Source organism: Triticum aestivum, chromosome 1B (assembly GCF_018294505.1).
Source record: "Triticum aestivum cultivar Chinese Spring chromosome 1B, IWGSC CS RefSeq v2.1, whole genome shotgun sequence".
In the NCBI taxonomy this organism is placed as follows: Eukaryota; Viridiplantae; Streptophyta; class Magnoliopsida; order Poales; family Poaceae; genus Triticum; species Triticum aestivum.
Genome location: NC_057795.1, coordinates 380082775 through 380097881, shown reverse-complemented (window position 1 = coordinate 380097881; position 15107 = coordinate 380082775). Strand labels below are relative to the sequence as shown.

General features: G+C 47.3%; 2 protein-coding genes across 3 annotated transcripts; both read left to right on the top strand.

Moving 5' to 3' along the window:
• Positions 1 to 1878: 1878 nt before the first annotated feature.
• LOC123125752 (mitochondrial carnitine/acylcarnitine carrier-like protein) lies at positions 1879 to 5341 on the top strand. Of its 2 annotated transcripts, none has more exons than XM_044546215.1 (3): positions 1879 to 2102; positions 2947 to 3338; positions 4658 to 5341. In XM_044546215.1, the coding sequence occupies exons 2-3, from the start codon at positions 2947 to 2949 to the stop codon at positions 5154 to 5156; spliced, it is 891 nt and encodes a 296-aa protein (XP_044402150.1). In that variant the 5' UTR covers positions 1879 to 2102; the 3' UTR covers positions 5157 to 5341. The 2 variants fall into 2 exon arrangements, with proteins under 2 accessions (XP_044402150.1, XP_044402156.1); XM_044546221.1 differs by having other exon boundaries at positions 1898 to 2102; positions 2944 to 3338.
• A 152-nt stretch (positions 5342 to 5493) lies between these two features.
• On the top strand, positions 5494 to 14017 carry LOC123125742 (mitochondrial carnitine/acylcarnitine carrier-like protein). The gene is made up of 9 exons (XM_044546210.1): positions 5494 to 5677; positions 6351 to 8367; positions 8449 to 8694; positions 8892 to 9108; positions 9773 to 9891; positions 10276 to 12105; positions 12463 to 12593; positions 12684 to 13039; positions 13546 to 14017. The coding sequence occupies exon 2, from the start codon at positions 6351 to 6353 to the stop codon at positions 7290 to 7292; it is 942 nt and encodes a 313-aa protein (XP_044402145.1). The 5' UTR covers positions 5494 to 5677; the 3' UTR covers positions 7293 to 8367; positions 8449 to 8694; positions 8892 to 9108; positions 9773 to 9891; positions 10276 to 12105; positions 12463 to 12593; positions 12684 to 13039; positions 13546 to 14017.
• Positions 14018 to 15107: the final 1090 nt, after the last annotated feature.

Here is a 15107-nt window from a genome sequence, read left to right as displayed (position 1 = left end):
GTAACACCAGCTTTTTTCAGATTGATGGATTTAAAAGCAACTAGGTCAACAATCTTTTTATTAGGGGGAAACCTGACCAAGAATTGAGTATCATCATACGCTCTGATCTGCCAAGGCCAGTTAGTTTTCCACATGCTAGCAAAACAACTCTCCATTCACCAGCAGTAATATTACCTTCTTCCACAACAACCAGACCAACATTACCAAAATTGAGCCAGTTACTATCACTCTTGTCTCCAGCTTCAATGTGGAAAAATCCTAGACCAGTGTCGGCACTCCCCCAGTATTGAGCAGCTGGGTATGGATCATACCACTTGGGGCAAGCATCCATGTGGTGGCCTGGTGTTTTGCAGATAAAACAGACTTTTGTGACAGAGCACATGCCAACAAAGTGGCCAGGGAGGCCATAGTTGTAGCAAATTGTGCCAATGTACTTAGGATCTACCATAAATTCCTCAACATCTGTACCACCTTGTCCAACAACACCATCCATGGTCCCAGTGGCAGCAGAATTAGCTTGTTTTTTTGCACCTGTTCTGTTCTTCTTCTTGTTTTTTCCAGTTCCCACCTGACTACTCCCTCCAGAAGCACTCCCAGTACTGACAGGCTGTTGAGGTTGTTGAAACTGGACAGGAAGATTCTGCTGCATGTAAGGGAATTGGAATTGGGTTTGTTGCATCCAAGGGGACATTTGAGGGTACTGGTAGTTGGGAGCAGAAAAACCAGGGTACACCTGACCCAAAGCTGGGTGCATCATATTCACAGAGCTTGACCCGATAGGGATGATAGGGGGCTTGGCGAAGATCGACAGAGGCGGTCCTTGCTGAATGGTAGCGGGGTTTGGATTTGGCGCAGAAGCACGCAGCGGCGGCGCAGTCACTGGAGGAGGTGCAGGAGGAGGGACCGGAGGCCGGGCAACATCATTGCGACCACGGCCGCCTCCACTCCGTCCCCCCTTTGGCCTGATTTGACCAGATCCAGCCATCTTCCTAGCTATCGTAGCGAAAGGAATTTTGCCAGTCTTCCTCGCCCAGAAATCACGCGAGAAGCTAAACTGCTTGGGTTCAAACAGATGATCGGAAGGACCAGCAGGGAAACAATCGTCAGCCGAGAAATTACCAGAGACGAACAGATCACACCGAATCCAGACTAAATTTAGATTGCCATGGCGGCGACGGGGGGGATGGTGGCGAACCCTAGGGGGGTGGGGATCAGTTCTGCCGTCAGGGGGGGAGATATAGGTCTCCAGGCCAGTAGGAGCTCGCATCTCAGTGGTCAGGATCGAATTGGTATGCGACGAATGTGGACACCATTTTCCATCGCACCAACCGCAATGCGGCCGGCCTCACTTTTGTCAGCTTCGCAGTCAGGCCGGCCGGCCGCACGGTTCTCTGGCAGCCTCGCGTGGTGGTTTTCAGAGCTTGATCCTGAAATTTGGTACGTACTGCGCGCGTTTGTGTAGCAATTGGAGCGTGCTTCGTGGAATTATGCATTGTTTGGCACTTGATGAAACACCGCAAAAATTGCGGTACGAGAAACCCAAATTCCGTAGTACGCACCGCAATTTGCTAGTACTGCTCCGCAAAGGGTAGGTACCTACGCACCTGTGGCAGCACGAGCGATCCCTGAATCCGCAGCCCATGCACGCTTGTCACCGTCTCCATGTGCCAATCTATCCAATGAGAATCGTCGTGAGAACACGTGCAGCACTGCGAGCGAGCGAGCGACCTCGTCGTGGCTTCTGTTTTCGTCCTTCCCGGATCAGATCTCGGCTGATTGACTGATTGATCTCCGTGTAACGGCAGCGTGCGTGTCCCCCCTCCTTTCGCCACACCGCATCGTATCGCCGATGGGATACGTGCAGAGCGCTACTAGAAAGGAAAGGAAATGGGAGGGAGCCACCAACCCAGCCAGACAGACCCGGAATTCCGTGCCCTGGCCCCGCCTGCCCCAGCTCGACTGAATAAACCCCGACTCCAAAAGCAGCAGCCCCGCGATTCCGAATCCCATTGTTCCAATCCAGCCACTCCTCACTCGCTCCTCCTCTCCGACGGCGAGGAGACGGAGAGGCCGGGTTGCGGTGATCTCTCCTCCTTCTCGCGGTAAGCGACGCCGCCTTCCTCGTTTTCCACGCCGTGATCGGACGGATTTGCCAACGGTTCCTGCCGCTCTTCCCTCGCCGTGGCATTGAGGAATCGTGGCCCCGCTCGCTCGTCGTCCCCGTGCTCTTCGCCGCCGGTCCGTTTGCCGGCGGCGGTGGCCCGCTGATCCACTCCGTTCCCGATGCCACGCGCTACCCTTCCGTGCGTCCCTGGTTCCGCTAGGTCGTTCTTCTTCTGGAGCGCGCAGCGTTCGGTCCGAGTTGATCCTATACGCTGGGCTTAGTTCTCGGGGGCAAGATTATTTTCAGAGAAATTTTGGGGGTTCTATTGAACGAACCCCAACTGTGCCCCGCCCTGATAGATGCAAGCCCTCTCTGTTTTGTTTTGTTTTTCAGTTAGATATACAAACACTTCACTGCGTATGCAGGAATAAAGATGTACTCCCTCCGTCCGGAAATACTTATCATCAAAATGAATAAAATGGGATGTATCTAGATGTATATTAGTTCTAGATACATCCCTTTTCATCCATTTTGATGACAAGTATTTTCGGACGGAGGGAGTAGTACGTATCTGCTATTAATTGATGCATCTGTCTGCGATTCGGACGATCAATCAACTAAAAGAATGGCTCGATGACTCTGATTACTTATCAACCTATGACATCATTCAAATTATTATCAGTATGTTTTACTCATTGTTGTATCCTAGTACATTACATGTGTGATCAACCAACTATCCTAAAAAGAAATATGCTCCCAAATCCTTCTCACATGGGGCAAAGAAAATAATGAATCATGATTGAATACAGGATCATGTAATTTGATTGCATTGTATTCAGCAGATGGGGGACATTGCCAAGGACTTGACAGCCGGAACCGTCGGAGGGATCGCCAATCTGGTTGTTGGGCACCCATTTGACACCATCAAGGTCAAGCTCCAGAGCCAGCCCAGCCCTGCTCCAGGCCAGCTTCTTAAGTATGCCGGCGCCTTTGATGCTGTCAAGCAAACGGTTGCGGCTGAAGGGCCCAGGGGATTGTACAAGGGAATGGGGGCTCCTCTCGCTACTGTTGCAGCCTTCAACGCTCTCCTGTTCACTGTGAGGGGCCAGATGGAGACTCTCTTGAGATCGGAGCCCGGGGCGCCATTAACGGTAAAGCAGCAGGTCGTCGCTGGTGCTGGTGCTGGGCTTGCGGTCTCCTTCCTGGCATGCCCAACCGAGCTGATCAAGTGCAGGTAACCAAAGTTGCACCGTGCCAATTTTCATTTAATGTACTTTCATCATCTGATCTAATCTCCACATCATTTGATGAAGTTTGGAGGTTTTGTAGGCGAGATTATAATTTATACGATATAGTCATGATATTCATCATTCTCTGAAGTTGCCCTTTTCTGCACACACCAGATGTCATTCATGTTGCGCTAAAGTCATGATATTCATTTTTCTCTGAAGTTGCCCTTTTCTGCATTCACTAGATGTCATTCATGCTATGTACTTCCTTGCCATGCATTCCATTGTACTCCCTCCGTAAAGAAATATAAGAGCGTTTAGATTACTAAAGTAGTGATCTAAACGCCTTATATTAGTTTACGGAGGGAGTATCAAAGTTCAGCGTGTTTATCTTGCATTATGTCAACGCATTGCCACTATGGGTTAATGAACTACTCCCTCCGTCTAGAATTACTTGCCGCAGAAATGAATGTATCTAGACGTATTTTTAGTTCTAGATACATCCATTTCTGCGACAAGTAATTCGTGATAAAGGTAGTATAGGGTTATGGAAAGAAAGCACCTGACTCTGATCAGTTAAATTTCATATATAGGCATTGGTGCATAGCTGAAAAACTGAACCGTGTCTCTAGTCAGTAGGAAGTAAGTCCCTGGCAATTAACGTTTGGGTCTACAGTATGCATTCCTCTGTATCACAGTTTATCTGACTTCCCCCCACCATGTGATTCATTGCTGCAGTGCGTTGCTTCTGTCGATTCTAGGGTCACTGAAAAATCCTCTGAAGGATTCATTTCCTAGTGCTCTTAAGGCAAATGCAATAAGACTGCATAGCTAAAAGAAACTGATTTATGTGTCTGTCAACTACAAACAATCTCTGTACCTTATTAGCATTTGGATTATCCCCTTTGCAAGCTCATCTTGGATAGAGCTGTTGCAGTTCTGCACTTGATTTTGTTTGGCTGGCAATGGGCGCATCCAAAGAATGTATATAGTCGTTTTTGTATTTTCATATGTGTTATTGAAGAAGAGAGGTCTAAGACATAAGACTGCATAGCTAAAAAAAGCTGAATTATGGTGTCGATTAACTACAAACAAACTCTGTACCTTATTTGTGTTGTGATTATACCTTTGCAAAACTCATCTTGGATAGATGATGACTTACACTACATTTGGGAGTGATGGAGTGCTGCACTTGATTTTGTTTGACTGGCGCGCATCCAAAGAATATATATAGTCTTTTTTTTTTTGTATTTTCATATGTGTTATTGAAGAGAGGTGCAAGACATACCATACTACAGCTGCTGAGTTATTTGCTGGTATGCAGGTTGCAGGCCCAGAGCTCTTTAGCTGAAGCAGGTGCTGTCTCCCGCGTGGCGCTACCCAAAGGGCCAATGGATGTGGCGAGGCATGTCATGAGGGACGCTGGCGTCAAAGGTCTGTTCAAGGGCATTGTCCCAACAATGGGCCGTGAGATCCCCGGCAACGCTATAATGTTCGGCGTCTACGAGGCCGTCAAGCAGTACATGGCCGGCGGTCAGGACACGTCAGGCCTCGGCCAGGGCTCTCTCATCCTTGCCGGGGGCCTCGCCGGAGGAGCTCTGTGGCTCACGGTGTACCCAACCGACGTCGTGAAGAGCGTGATCCAGGTGGACGACTACAAGAAGCCAAGGTACTCGGGGTCGATCGACGCTCTCAAGAAGATCGTCGCGGCCGACGGGGTGAAGGGCCTGTACAAGGGGTTCGGCCCCGCCATGGCACGCAGTGTCCCGGCAAACGCCGCCACCTTCGTGGCCTATGAGATCACGCGATCGGCCTTGGGCTGATCCGCAAAGGTCCCAGCGCGGCCTCCGTCTCTTCTCCGATGCGGCATTACACAGAGCAACTGAGACAGAATTGAGGACCATGGCAAACAATTCTTCTTTACTGCGACGTTGTTTCCGAAAACCTTGCATAGACTGGCAGCAATGGCGGGATTGTTGATGAAATAAAGGTTGAGCTTTACCTGTCCTGTGCGTGTGTCACGTTTGGAGTGAGCAAGTGTAGTAGTTGGTGATTTGGCTTGTGGTAATGGTTGGCTGGGAGTGGATTGGCCATCCGACGGCGATCCAATGGTGAGGGAGCGATTGTCTGACGGCGATGTGGGTGCGCCTTTGTGGTTTTGTTTGGTTGCAGCGTCTGGTGAGGGGGTGGGTGGGTGGTTCTGGGCTTGCTTGGCATCTGAACCACCTCTCCCTTCTTCCTGGCCTGTATTTTTTTGCCGCTGGGTAGTGGTGTGTTCTCTTCTCATCTTTGTTCTGGGTGGAAGGGCGGATTGAGTCCAGCTCCATTTCGCCTCGGAGTCAAGGTAATTCTCTTCCATTTCCTCCTGTGAATGCCCGCGCCTTCAGATTCATCGGATGCGATGGTCTTTTCAAGTTCTTGCTGAATGTGCCTTGTCCTTCTTGAGGCACAAACAAATCCAAAGCTTTGTTGATCTAGTTGAGACTTGAGAGTTGAGACAGGCTGTCATGTTGCATTGCTGTGCTGACTGCGTATGTGTCAGGATTGTGATGATAGGGTTGAAACTTGTTGGGCGTCTGTGTTTATATATTCTCGGATTTTTTTTTTGAATGATCGTTAGGGGAGAGATTGCCCACCCGAATTTGATTTAAAAGTGCCAAAGCCACAGTTTGACAGCAGCTTTTGGGGGACAGGGGATACAGAGAAGTTTATTTTTTAAACTTACACGGAGTAGTTTACTGTCGTGCTTCTGTGGTTTCGCTCTCGCCAGCGGTTTTCGCATAGAGATTTGTGTCGATGCTGCAAGGTTGCCAGGATGGCGCTACTGGTCTTTGTGGTTTGACAGGATCGTATCCCGTCAAACGGTATCGTACCGTATAGGATGCGAACATTGACAGGCTGTTGATGCTCGATTTTCATGTCTTATTATCTCCAAACTTAAACAAATCAGCAAAGCAAAGCAAAGCAGCGACGAAACTAACCGGGATCCATCCCAACCCAAATCGCTGTGGGAGCAGATGGGGGACGTGGCCAAGGACCTGGCCGCCGGCACGGTGGGCGGCGCGGCGCAGCTGGTCGTCGGCCACCCGTTCGACACCATCAAGGTGAAGCTGCAGAGCCAGCCCACGCCGCCGCCCGGCCAGCCGCCCAAGTTCGCCGGCGCCATGGACGCCGTCAAGCAGACCATCTCGGCCGAGGGCCCCCGGGGCCTGTACAAGGGCATGGGCGCCCCGCTCGCCACCGTCGCCGCCTTCAACGCCGTGCTCTTCACCGTCAGGGGCCAGATGGAGGCCCTGCTGCGCTCCGAGCCCGGCGCCGCGCTCACCGTCGGCCAGCAGGTCGTCGCCGGCGCCGGGGCCGGCGTCGCCGTCTCCTTCCTCGCCTGCCCCACCGAGCTCATCAAGTGCAGGCTGCAGGCGCAGAGCGCGCTTGCCACCGCCGCTCCTGCCGCCGCCGCTGCTCCCGCGGGCGGCGCGGCCGCCACCGTGACCGCCACGGCCGCTGCCGCGGTGAAGTATGGCGGGCCGCTGGACGTGGCGAGGCACGTGCTGCGGTCGGAGGGCGGCGTGCGGGGCCTCTTCAAGGGCCTCGTCCCCACAATGGCGCGCGAGATCCCCGGCAACGCGCTCATGTTCGGCGTCTACGAGGCCACGAAGCAGTTCATTGCCGGCGGGCAGGACACGTCGGGGCTGGGCAGGGGCTCCCTGATCCTCGCCGGCGGGGTCGCCGGCGCGGCGTTCTGGGGATCCGTGTACCCGACCGACGTGGTGAAGAGCAAGCTCCAGGTGGACGACTTCAAGAACCCAAAGTACTCGGGCTCCATGGACGCGTTCAAGAAGATCCTCGCCGCCGACGGGGCCAGGGGTCTGTACAGGGGGTTCGGACCGGCCATGGCGCGCAGCGTCCCGGCCAACGGCGCCTGCTTCCTCGCCTACGAGGTGACAAGGTCCCTGCTCTAGGCGACCTGCAGGCTGCTGGCCATTCTTGACTTCGTTCTTGTTCCTCCACCCTGATGATTCAGTTATCGTCGTCGGGACAGTCCTGTCTCTGTAACAGAAAACCAAGCCATGTGTGTGAATCGAACGAAATTTGCATTCCTTTCCTTTTCTTTCTTTCTTTTTGCGAGAAGGCCAAGGTCATATATCCAGAAATAAGAGAGGAGTGGATGCAGGAGGCTCCTCAGCGATTAGAGCTTCTCGGCCGTCCGATCGTTTTCTTGATTGCGTTCTGGCCGTTGGATCTCGGGCTCGGTCGTTGTGGGCCGTCGGATATTTACCCGGTCGTCTCCAACCGTTCGATATTTTCCCTATGAGCTGTTTCCCGCCCGGCCGTGCCACCGCGCATAATTACACTGCCCCGCCGAGGGCATTCTTGTCATTTCACTTGGCTGGGAAAAGATCCTATAGCGCAGGCAGGGGCGAGGCCGTAGAGACCGTCGTTCCCCTCCCCCTCCAGCCCGCTCGCCTCCTTCTCCCCCTCCCGCGCCCGCCTCTCTCTCTCTCTCCCTCCCGCGCCCCTCCCTGCCCCGCCGCCGCCGGCCGCCGCCGCCATCGCCGCTCGCCCGGGCACCTATCCACGACCCCGCGCCACCCCTCTCCTCTTCCTCCCACCTCACCTCTATCTTTCTCTCTCTCTCCTCTTCAAACCCTAACCCTAGCCACCAGCCTCCGCTCCCTGCCGCGCCGTCGCGTCGTCTCCTCCTCCCCGCCCTCTCGGTCCTCAGCAGGAGGAGCACGGCTCGCCGCCGCAGCTGCTCCTGCTCAAGGACGAGGTGATGAAGATCACCCCCGTGCAGAAGCAGACGCGCGTCGGCCAGCGCACCCGCTTCAAGACTTTCGTCGGCGGCGGCGACGGCAACGGCCACGTCGACCTCAACGTCAAGTGCGCCAAGGAGGCGGCCACGGCCATCCGCGGCGCCATCATCCACGCCAAGCCCGCTGGGGGTCTGGAATCGTGGCCGCCCGCGTCCCCAAGAAGGTGCTGCAGTTCGTCGGCATCGATGATGTCTTCACTTCCTCTCGTGGATCCACCAAGGTATAAAATAACCCTCCCTATATCCATATTAACCAGTGAGACAAGCAAATTAACTGAATAACAAACCACATCGTCGAGGAGACCGTCGCCATGGTGCTCCACTATGCCTCGGGGATTGCCGACGCGCACGTTGGCCTTCCGTGCGCGGCGCCGTTGTCGCCGTGCCGCCCTATTTCGGCCAGGCCGAGCGCCAGGCCCTCACGCAAGCGTCCCAGCTCGCCGGGTTCAACGTCCTGGCGCTCGTCAACGAACACGCCCGGGCCGCGCAGCAGTTCGTCCTACAGCGCCAAGGAGTTCGGGAAGATGGTGTCTGTCAACCAGTTCCAGGTAAAATTCCCACCTGTCCAGCTCCTTTAGCTGTCCAGTTCTGCTTCAACTCATATGTCTGTTTGTAAGATCTCTGAAGAAAAAGTTGTTACTACTGCTTTCACATGCTAGATGACTGTACTGAAAAAAACATGAAATTTTAGCCGCTATCTCGAATAGGCATCTAGTGCTAATGCTTTTAGCTAATTCCTCTGCAGGTTAAGGATGTCAGATGGAACTCCAAACTGGGAGGCCTTGAAATGGAAATGTGTTTGGTAAATTATTCCGTAGATCAATTTAATAAGCAGACATCCGTCAGTCTCCTAAAGCAATGGCTAAGTTGAAGAAGCAAGTCAAGCGCACCAAAGAAATTCTGAGCGCATATACCCCTCCTCCAATCTCAGTTGAATCTCTATATAATGATATCGATTTCAGGTGTGTCCTTTGGTACATGCATAATCTTCGGATGACCGTTTATATGGAACTTAAAAGATCCATCTTATGTCCTGGATCGATTCTGAACACATGAACCTCTTGCTTGTAACCAAACATAATCTGGAGTAGCATGGATGACAGGCCCTATTATTTCATATTTGCCAAATGGTCTGACCTTTGATAGATCAAGTTGATTTCTTTGTCTCCTTTAATGTGCGTAGATGCAGTATCAATTGAATGAAATTTGTTTTGGTACTGCTTTTGCATATCTCTTGTGGATAGTTTCTACTACATTGAAGTTCTGCATCCATTTTCATTGCATATTCATGATTATGTGGAACTTGCAAGATTATACCGGCTTTTTAACTTGTCATTGTTGGTATTTTCTGTAGCCCATTGGCCATTGATGTCCTTATTCCTTACTGCTTTGTTCTGTGATTATTGATCTTTTACCCCAGCTCATGCTTTCAGCTTTCCCTCAGTTTTTTTCAGCATAGAGTGCACCTTTAATCCTAAATCATGGTTAGGAAAAAAATCAAGGTTTTACATGCTGACCGACTGCAACAGTAGTGTTATGCATTTGTATACTGCAACAGTAAGGTTTTACCTACTGTTTGTTACAGGAGCACCATAACACGTGAACAATTTGAAGAGCTTTGTGCAGATTTATGGGAGCAGGCTCTGTCTCCAATCAAAGATGTGCTTACGCAATCAGGCATGAAAATTGGTGACGTATATGCTGTAGAGCTAATTGGTGGAGCTACCAGGGTACCGAAACTGCAGGTGATTATTACTCCCTCATTCAAGACTTATACTTGACTTGCCATTGAGGGGCTGTAATGGAATGCAGGACTGTTGCATTGTTGAATTTCTGAAACTTTCTGTGTATGCTCATATAAACTAAACTGATTTTAGAACTTGGGTGCATGCGACTGCCTGCTTCTTGTTACACCTTTTCTCACGTAAGAAGGTTTCATCGTGAACGGAATTCAGTATTTGGCACGGAGTTTATAAACTGCTGTTAGTCATACGGAGGACTTCATTTACTTATGGAATAGAGTTACATGTCTTATCTATCTGTACCATTTATTATTATCTTGAATCTCATTGTTTTTATTATTTGTCACTTTTTGACTCACGAGGCACATTTGTATTCCTCTGTTCCAGGCTAAGCTGCAGGAATTCCTGGGATGGAGTGAGCTAGATAAGCACCTTGATGTTGATGAAGCAATTGTTCTTGGCGCCTCACTACATGCTGCTAATCTAAGTGATGGGATTAAGTTGAGCTGCAAGTTGGGGATGATTGACGGTTCTACTTATGGTTTCGTGTTTGAAATAGATGGCCCAGATTATGTCAAAGATGAAAGTACTGATCAAGTACTGGTTCCAAGGATGAAAAAGATGCCAATGAAGGTTAAGAAGGATATTAGTCAATCTCTTACTTGTCGACAAACTTTGCCTCCTGTTTTCCATTTTCCATTCTTAGCTCCATTTGCTGAAAACAGAGGCAGAGTAGCAGCTATAGCAACCCTAGAGAGATTAATTACACTTTTTCCCGTCATGGTGCTGCTTGCGTACATTCTTTGTTAGAGATTGCTTGATCTGATTGCGGCCGGAACATGGTTTCGTTAGGGCTGTGTGATTTAGCCTCTTCTTGGTGGCAACTAATTACGCAGCAATACTTTAGTTTAGCCTCTTCATCCCAATATTTAAGATTACAGGGTCGAAGTGCCTTCTCCCTATGGTAATCACCATGGTTTTATTATTTGGCTTCTTCTGCTTTAGTTTAGTTTTCAGTATCATCACAACCAGGAGGTATATCAGAGTAGTATCGTATTCTAATTAGAAATGGAGACAAATTTAAGAATTTAGTAGTTACGTAGTAATCGTGATGTACAAATCATTTATTAATATGTTTTTTTAGTATTTGCAGCACCATATGGTGGATCATAGCAGGTAAAGGTTTAGAATATATAAGACATGTTTAGAACCTTTGAGCCTGACAACTAATAGAATGTTTGTTGTGAGTTGTTACTATATGCATCTGTTGGATGTCCTGCTGCACATCTAGGCATTTTATTGTTCTATTGCTTTTGCTCTGTGTAGGGATGGGTTAGGGTTTGCTGTTGGATCCAACATTTTTTTGTTGATGGTTGTCGTCTGCTCATGCTCTTGACTGTCGGACTGCTGGGATCTGTCGTTGTTGTGGTTGTCTCGATAGTTATGATTTTTGTCTACAGTCCTATTACAGGTGCTTTTCTTTTTTCATTCCTTTATTTATGCCTTTCCATGTACAGTTTCTAATTTAATATTTATCTTTTCGGCATGGGTTGTGGCTTACCAAGTCTAATGTTCAAGTGTTCTATCAATTCTTACTGCAGTATTCATTCTGTAGTATGTACTAGCTCTTAGACAAGATAATCTTTTAGCCCCTGATTTCTTAGCTACTGGTTGGTCCTGTAAAGCTACATCATTGCTTTCCGATTAGTGTTATTTGAATATATAGCAGTGGATATGCGTAGAAGATCCGCTAATTTGGTTTTTTTGCCTTTATTTAGCTTTATTGATTAATATGATGGCGTTCCTGTTCAAGGATTAGCTCAACCTAATAACATGTAGGGACTTCAAGTTTATTTTTTAATATAATGGTGGAATCATATATCTCTACGGTGTTGTCAGTAGTTAAGTGTCTGTAACTTGCTGGTAGTTCTGTTATGTCATGAGCTAAACTGCTGACTTGGTTTCTTCCATTTTATGAATTAGCGGTGCACCAAACTCTTGTGAAGTCTGAAAAATGGAAAATGTTTGTCCAATAGGTGCCTGATGCAAACTACGCACACTACACGAGCTACAACCCACGTATGGGTGCAACTGTGGTTTTCTGTCCGTCCCTATTGCACTACCATATTGTTTTGGATTTCGGCCTGGCACCCTGGCACTGCACCCTGTTGCAATACAAACAAATATGTGTACAATTTGTAGTCATTTCATGGCAGTGTAAGTAGATCTTGCATGTTTAAAAGAGTTACATTTTGCTTCCTGTTTGATTCTTAAATGATATGTTTTGGGTGTCTATCAGCGCATGTTCTTAATGAACTTGGCTTTGCTTGGTGGTTTAGCTTATCCTTGCCTTTTTTTGTGTTAGTACAACATCTGATTCAGTATAATTGCAGTATTTTGTGTTAAACTGTTACCAGCTAGATTTCTGGGAGCACCAAATCATGATTTTATTTCACGCAAGCATGAAACCTGTTGTCTGATGCTAATTTTGTTTTGGCACTAGCAAAATATTGCAACTTTGGTAAATTCGACAGGGTCATAACTTTGGGAGCTTTTGCTCTTTACCTTTGTTAGTAATGCAGAAAATTCCTGCTCCCCGGGAGGTGATTACTGTCGATTGTGCTTGTATTTTGGCTATGACAACCACCATCAACTTTCGGGTATAGAACCCTACCCCACACAGAAGAGGAGTCCTTGTATCAGGGGTGAGTATATCCTGCTTCTCCTTTTCTTACTACTTTTCGAAGAGGAGCAGTATGTTCCTTTGTGTTGAGATTTCCTTTGTTTCGTTGCAGCGAGAAGCATCATCTTATGCAGGGTGTCAACCAGCTAAAAGCATCTCTGACAGGACATTACCCTGTCCCTGGCCAACATTGATGCGGTTCTTTCCTATTAATCATGTGTGATTATATTGATCGAGTTATTTAAACGATTCATATGAATAATGATTTTCTTTGCATCATTGTCATATCATGTTGTTGAAGGGGAGCCTTGGCGCAGTGGTAAAGCTGCTGCCTTGTGACCATGAGGTCATGGGTTCAAGTCCTGGAAACAGCCTCTTACAGAAATGTAGGGAAAGGCTGCGTACTATAGACCCAAAGTGGTCGGACCCTTCCCTGGACCCTGCGCAAGCGGGAGCTACATGCACCAGGTTGCCCTTTATTGTCATATCATGTTGTTCAATAAGTATTTGTTTTCTTCACCTATTCACGAGATAATCTTTTTATAGTTAGAACAACTGAACAAATGTATCGTCTTGTGGTGAACTAATTAAGAAAAAATAACAATCAACAAATAGGGCACTCGCAAGAGCCATATACTGTAAACTTAAGTGATTGTCAAATTCAATGACCATGCGTGTATGTGAATTGGTGTAATTATTTTAGAAAGTCAATTGAATATATAAACTAGAAAGATTAGCAGCCATGTCTCAGTATAAATTTCATGCATAGTAGTCTGGCATGGCATGTACATAAACAGAGGACTGCACTATATAACCAGTTTTATCTGCAGTGATAAACAAACGCTATCACCGAGAGCATTTTTCTTGTGGAAGTTCTCATTTGAGCTGACATGTTTCCTGATGCAAACTCATTCAACCACGTATAGCCTTCACTGCACATCATTTGGTTGATCTTTAGTTCTTGGGTTCTGCAGATGCAAAATGGAGCCGGCGACCAGCCCTTCTTCCTCACCCTCAGCCTTGAAACCACTGTTGACGCCTCCAAGAGCAGTCGGGCATCGGCGTCGACGCCGGTAAGGCAACATGCGTTGCAACATGCAACCAAATCAAATGGAGTGTGGACAAAGTTATATATGGACAAAGTTATATATCAAGCAAATTGGATGAAGGTGTGTGGACAAAGTTATATATCTAATACTCAACCATGTAGTTTACTATTATGCAGTGTGAAAAACGGTGTACATCAGTTATCTGGGACTAATACTATGGCCTGATTTTGATTTCTACCACACCGAACCTTGCTTAGATAGGGCCATTTTTTAGATATTTTACAGAGTGTTTACTGTTGTTAGTATCTACCATCACCTATGTGAGTAATATCAGATATATTTCCATCCTGAGATACATTGAGTAATATCAGATGTTGATCGAAAAAGGGTTATATCAGATATTTGATCATTGAACTTTTTTTGATTAATTCCTTGATATATTTCCATCATGATAGACACGCACATGCGGGAGTTGGGGTTCGGCAAGTAGCACTTCTTTGATTAAGTTGTTTTGTTACACGTGCAAAACTTGCGTTCCTACTACTGCATCATATCTGTTTGATCTTTCACTGCTTGATCATATCGGTTGGATCAGCACCCTCGCGCCAAGGCGCGTTGCCGATCTAGTTAAAATTAGGAACCCTCTAGCTTGCGACCGTTCGCGAGCTAGGATTAGCATTTGCGAACTGTTGAGTAACAGTTTTAGTGTTTTATTTTGGTGCAGTTTTCTTGCAGAAACTGCCACCGTCAGTCATTACCATGGAATTATTCGACCTTCAAAAGAAGACACCAATATCTGGATGACGAAAGCCATGGGAGGTGGACCTGACGAGCAGACAGAAGCAATTTTTTTGAAACACATCATACGGAGAACACATAAAATTTACGACATGACATGCTCTAGATGATAAAAAATAACATGCCATGCTAATTTATGAACTATAAAATTGTCATGGCTGTGAAATAGACTTACCAGAGGAGTAGATATAGAGAACACCATTATCTTTTTCATAAATTGACATGCTAGCTACTATGGCCATGCTCTAAAAAACATGTAATGGGGACATGCTAGCTTCCTAGGAATAGAAATAAAATTACCATGGGTACATGTCAAATATACATTGATACAAAATGGACATATGACTAGACTTGTTGGAAAAAGTGTAACAGAAGTCCAGAGTCACCATATGAAAATGAAAAAAATAGTTATAAGTCAAAATAAAATGGGCCATGATCTCATTATTAAAATTGCCATACTCTCAAGAATATAAAAAAGGAATGCTACCTAAATTAAAAAAATGAACTACCCATGGCAATAAATTAAGTTTTATCGACATGTCAACAAAAAAACAGGATTTAGAGACATGGTAATATATAGTTGAGTTGACATGGCCCTATATTTTGAGTTCCCATCATGACATATCACTTACAATAAGAATCCCGTGTGACCACAACCAAAAATTCTGTAAAATGCCATCATACTATAA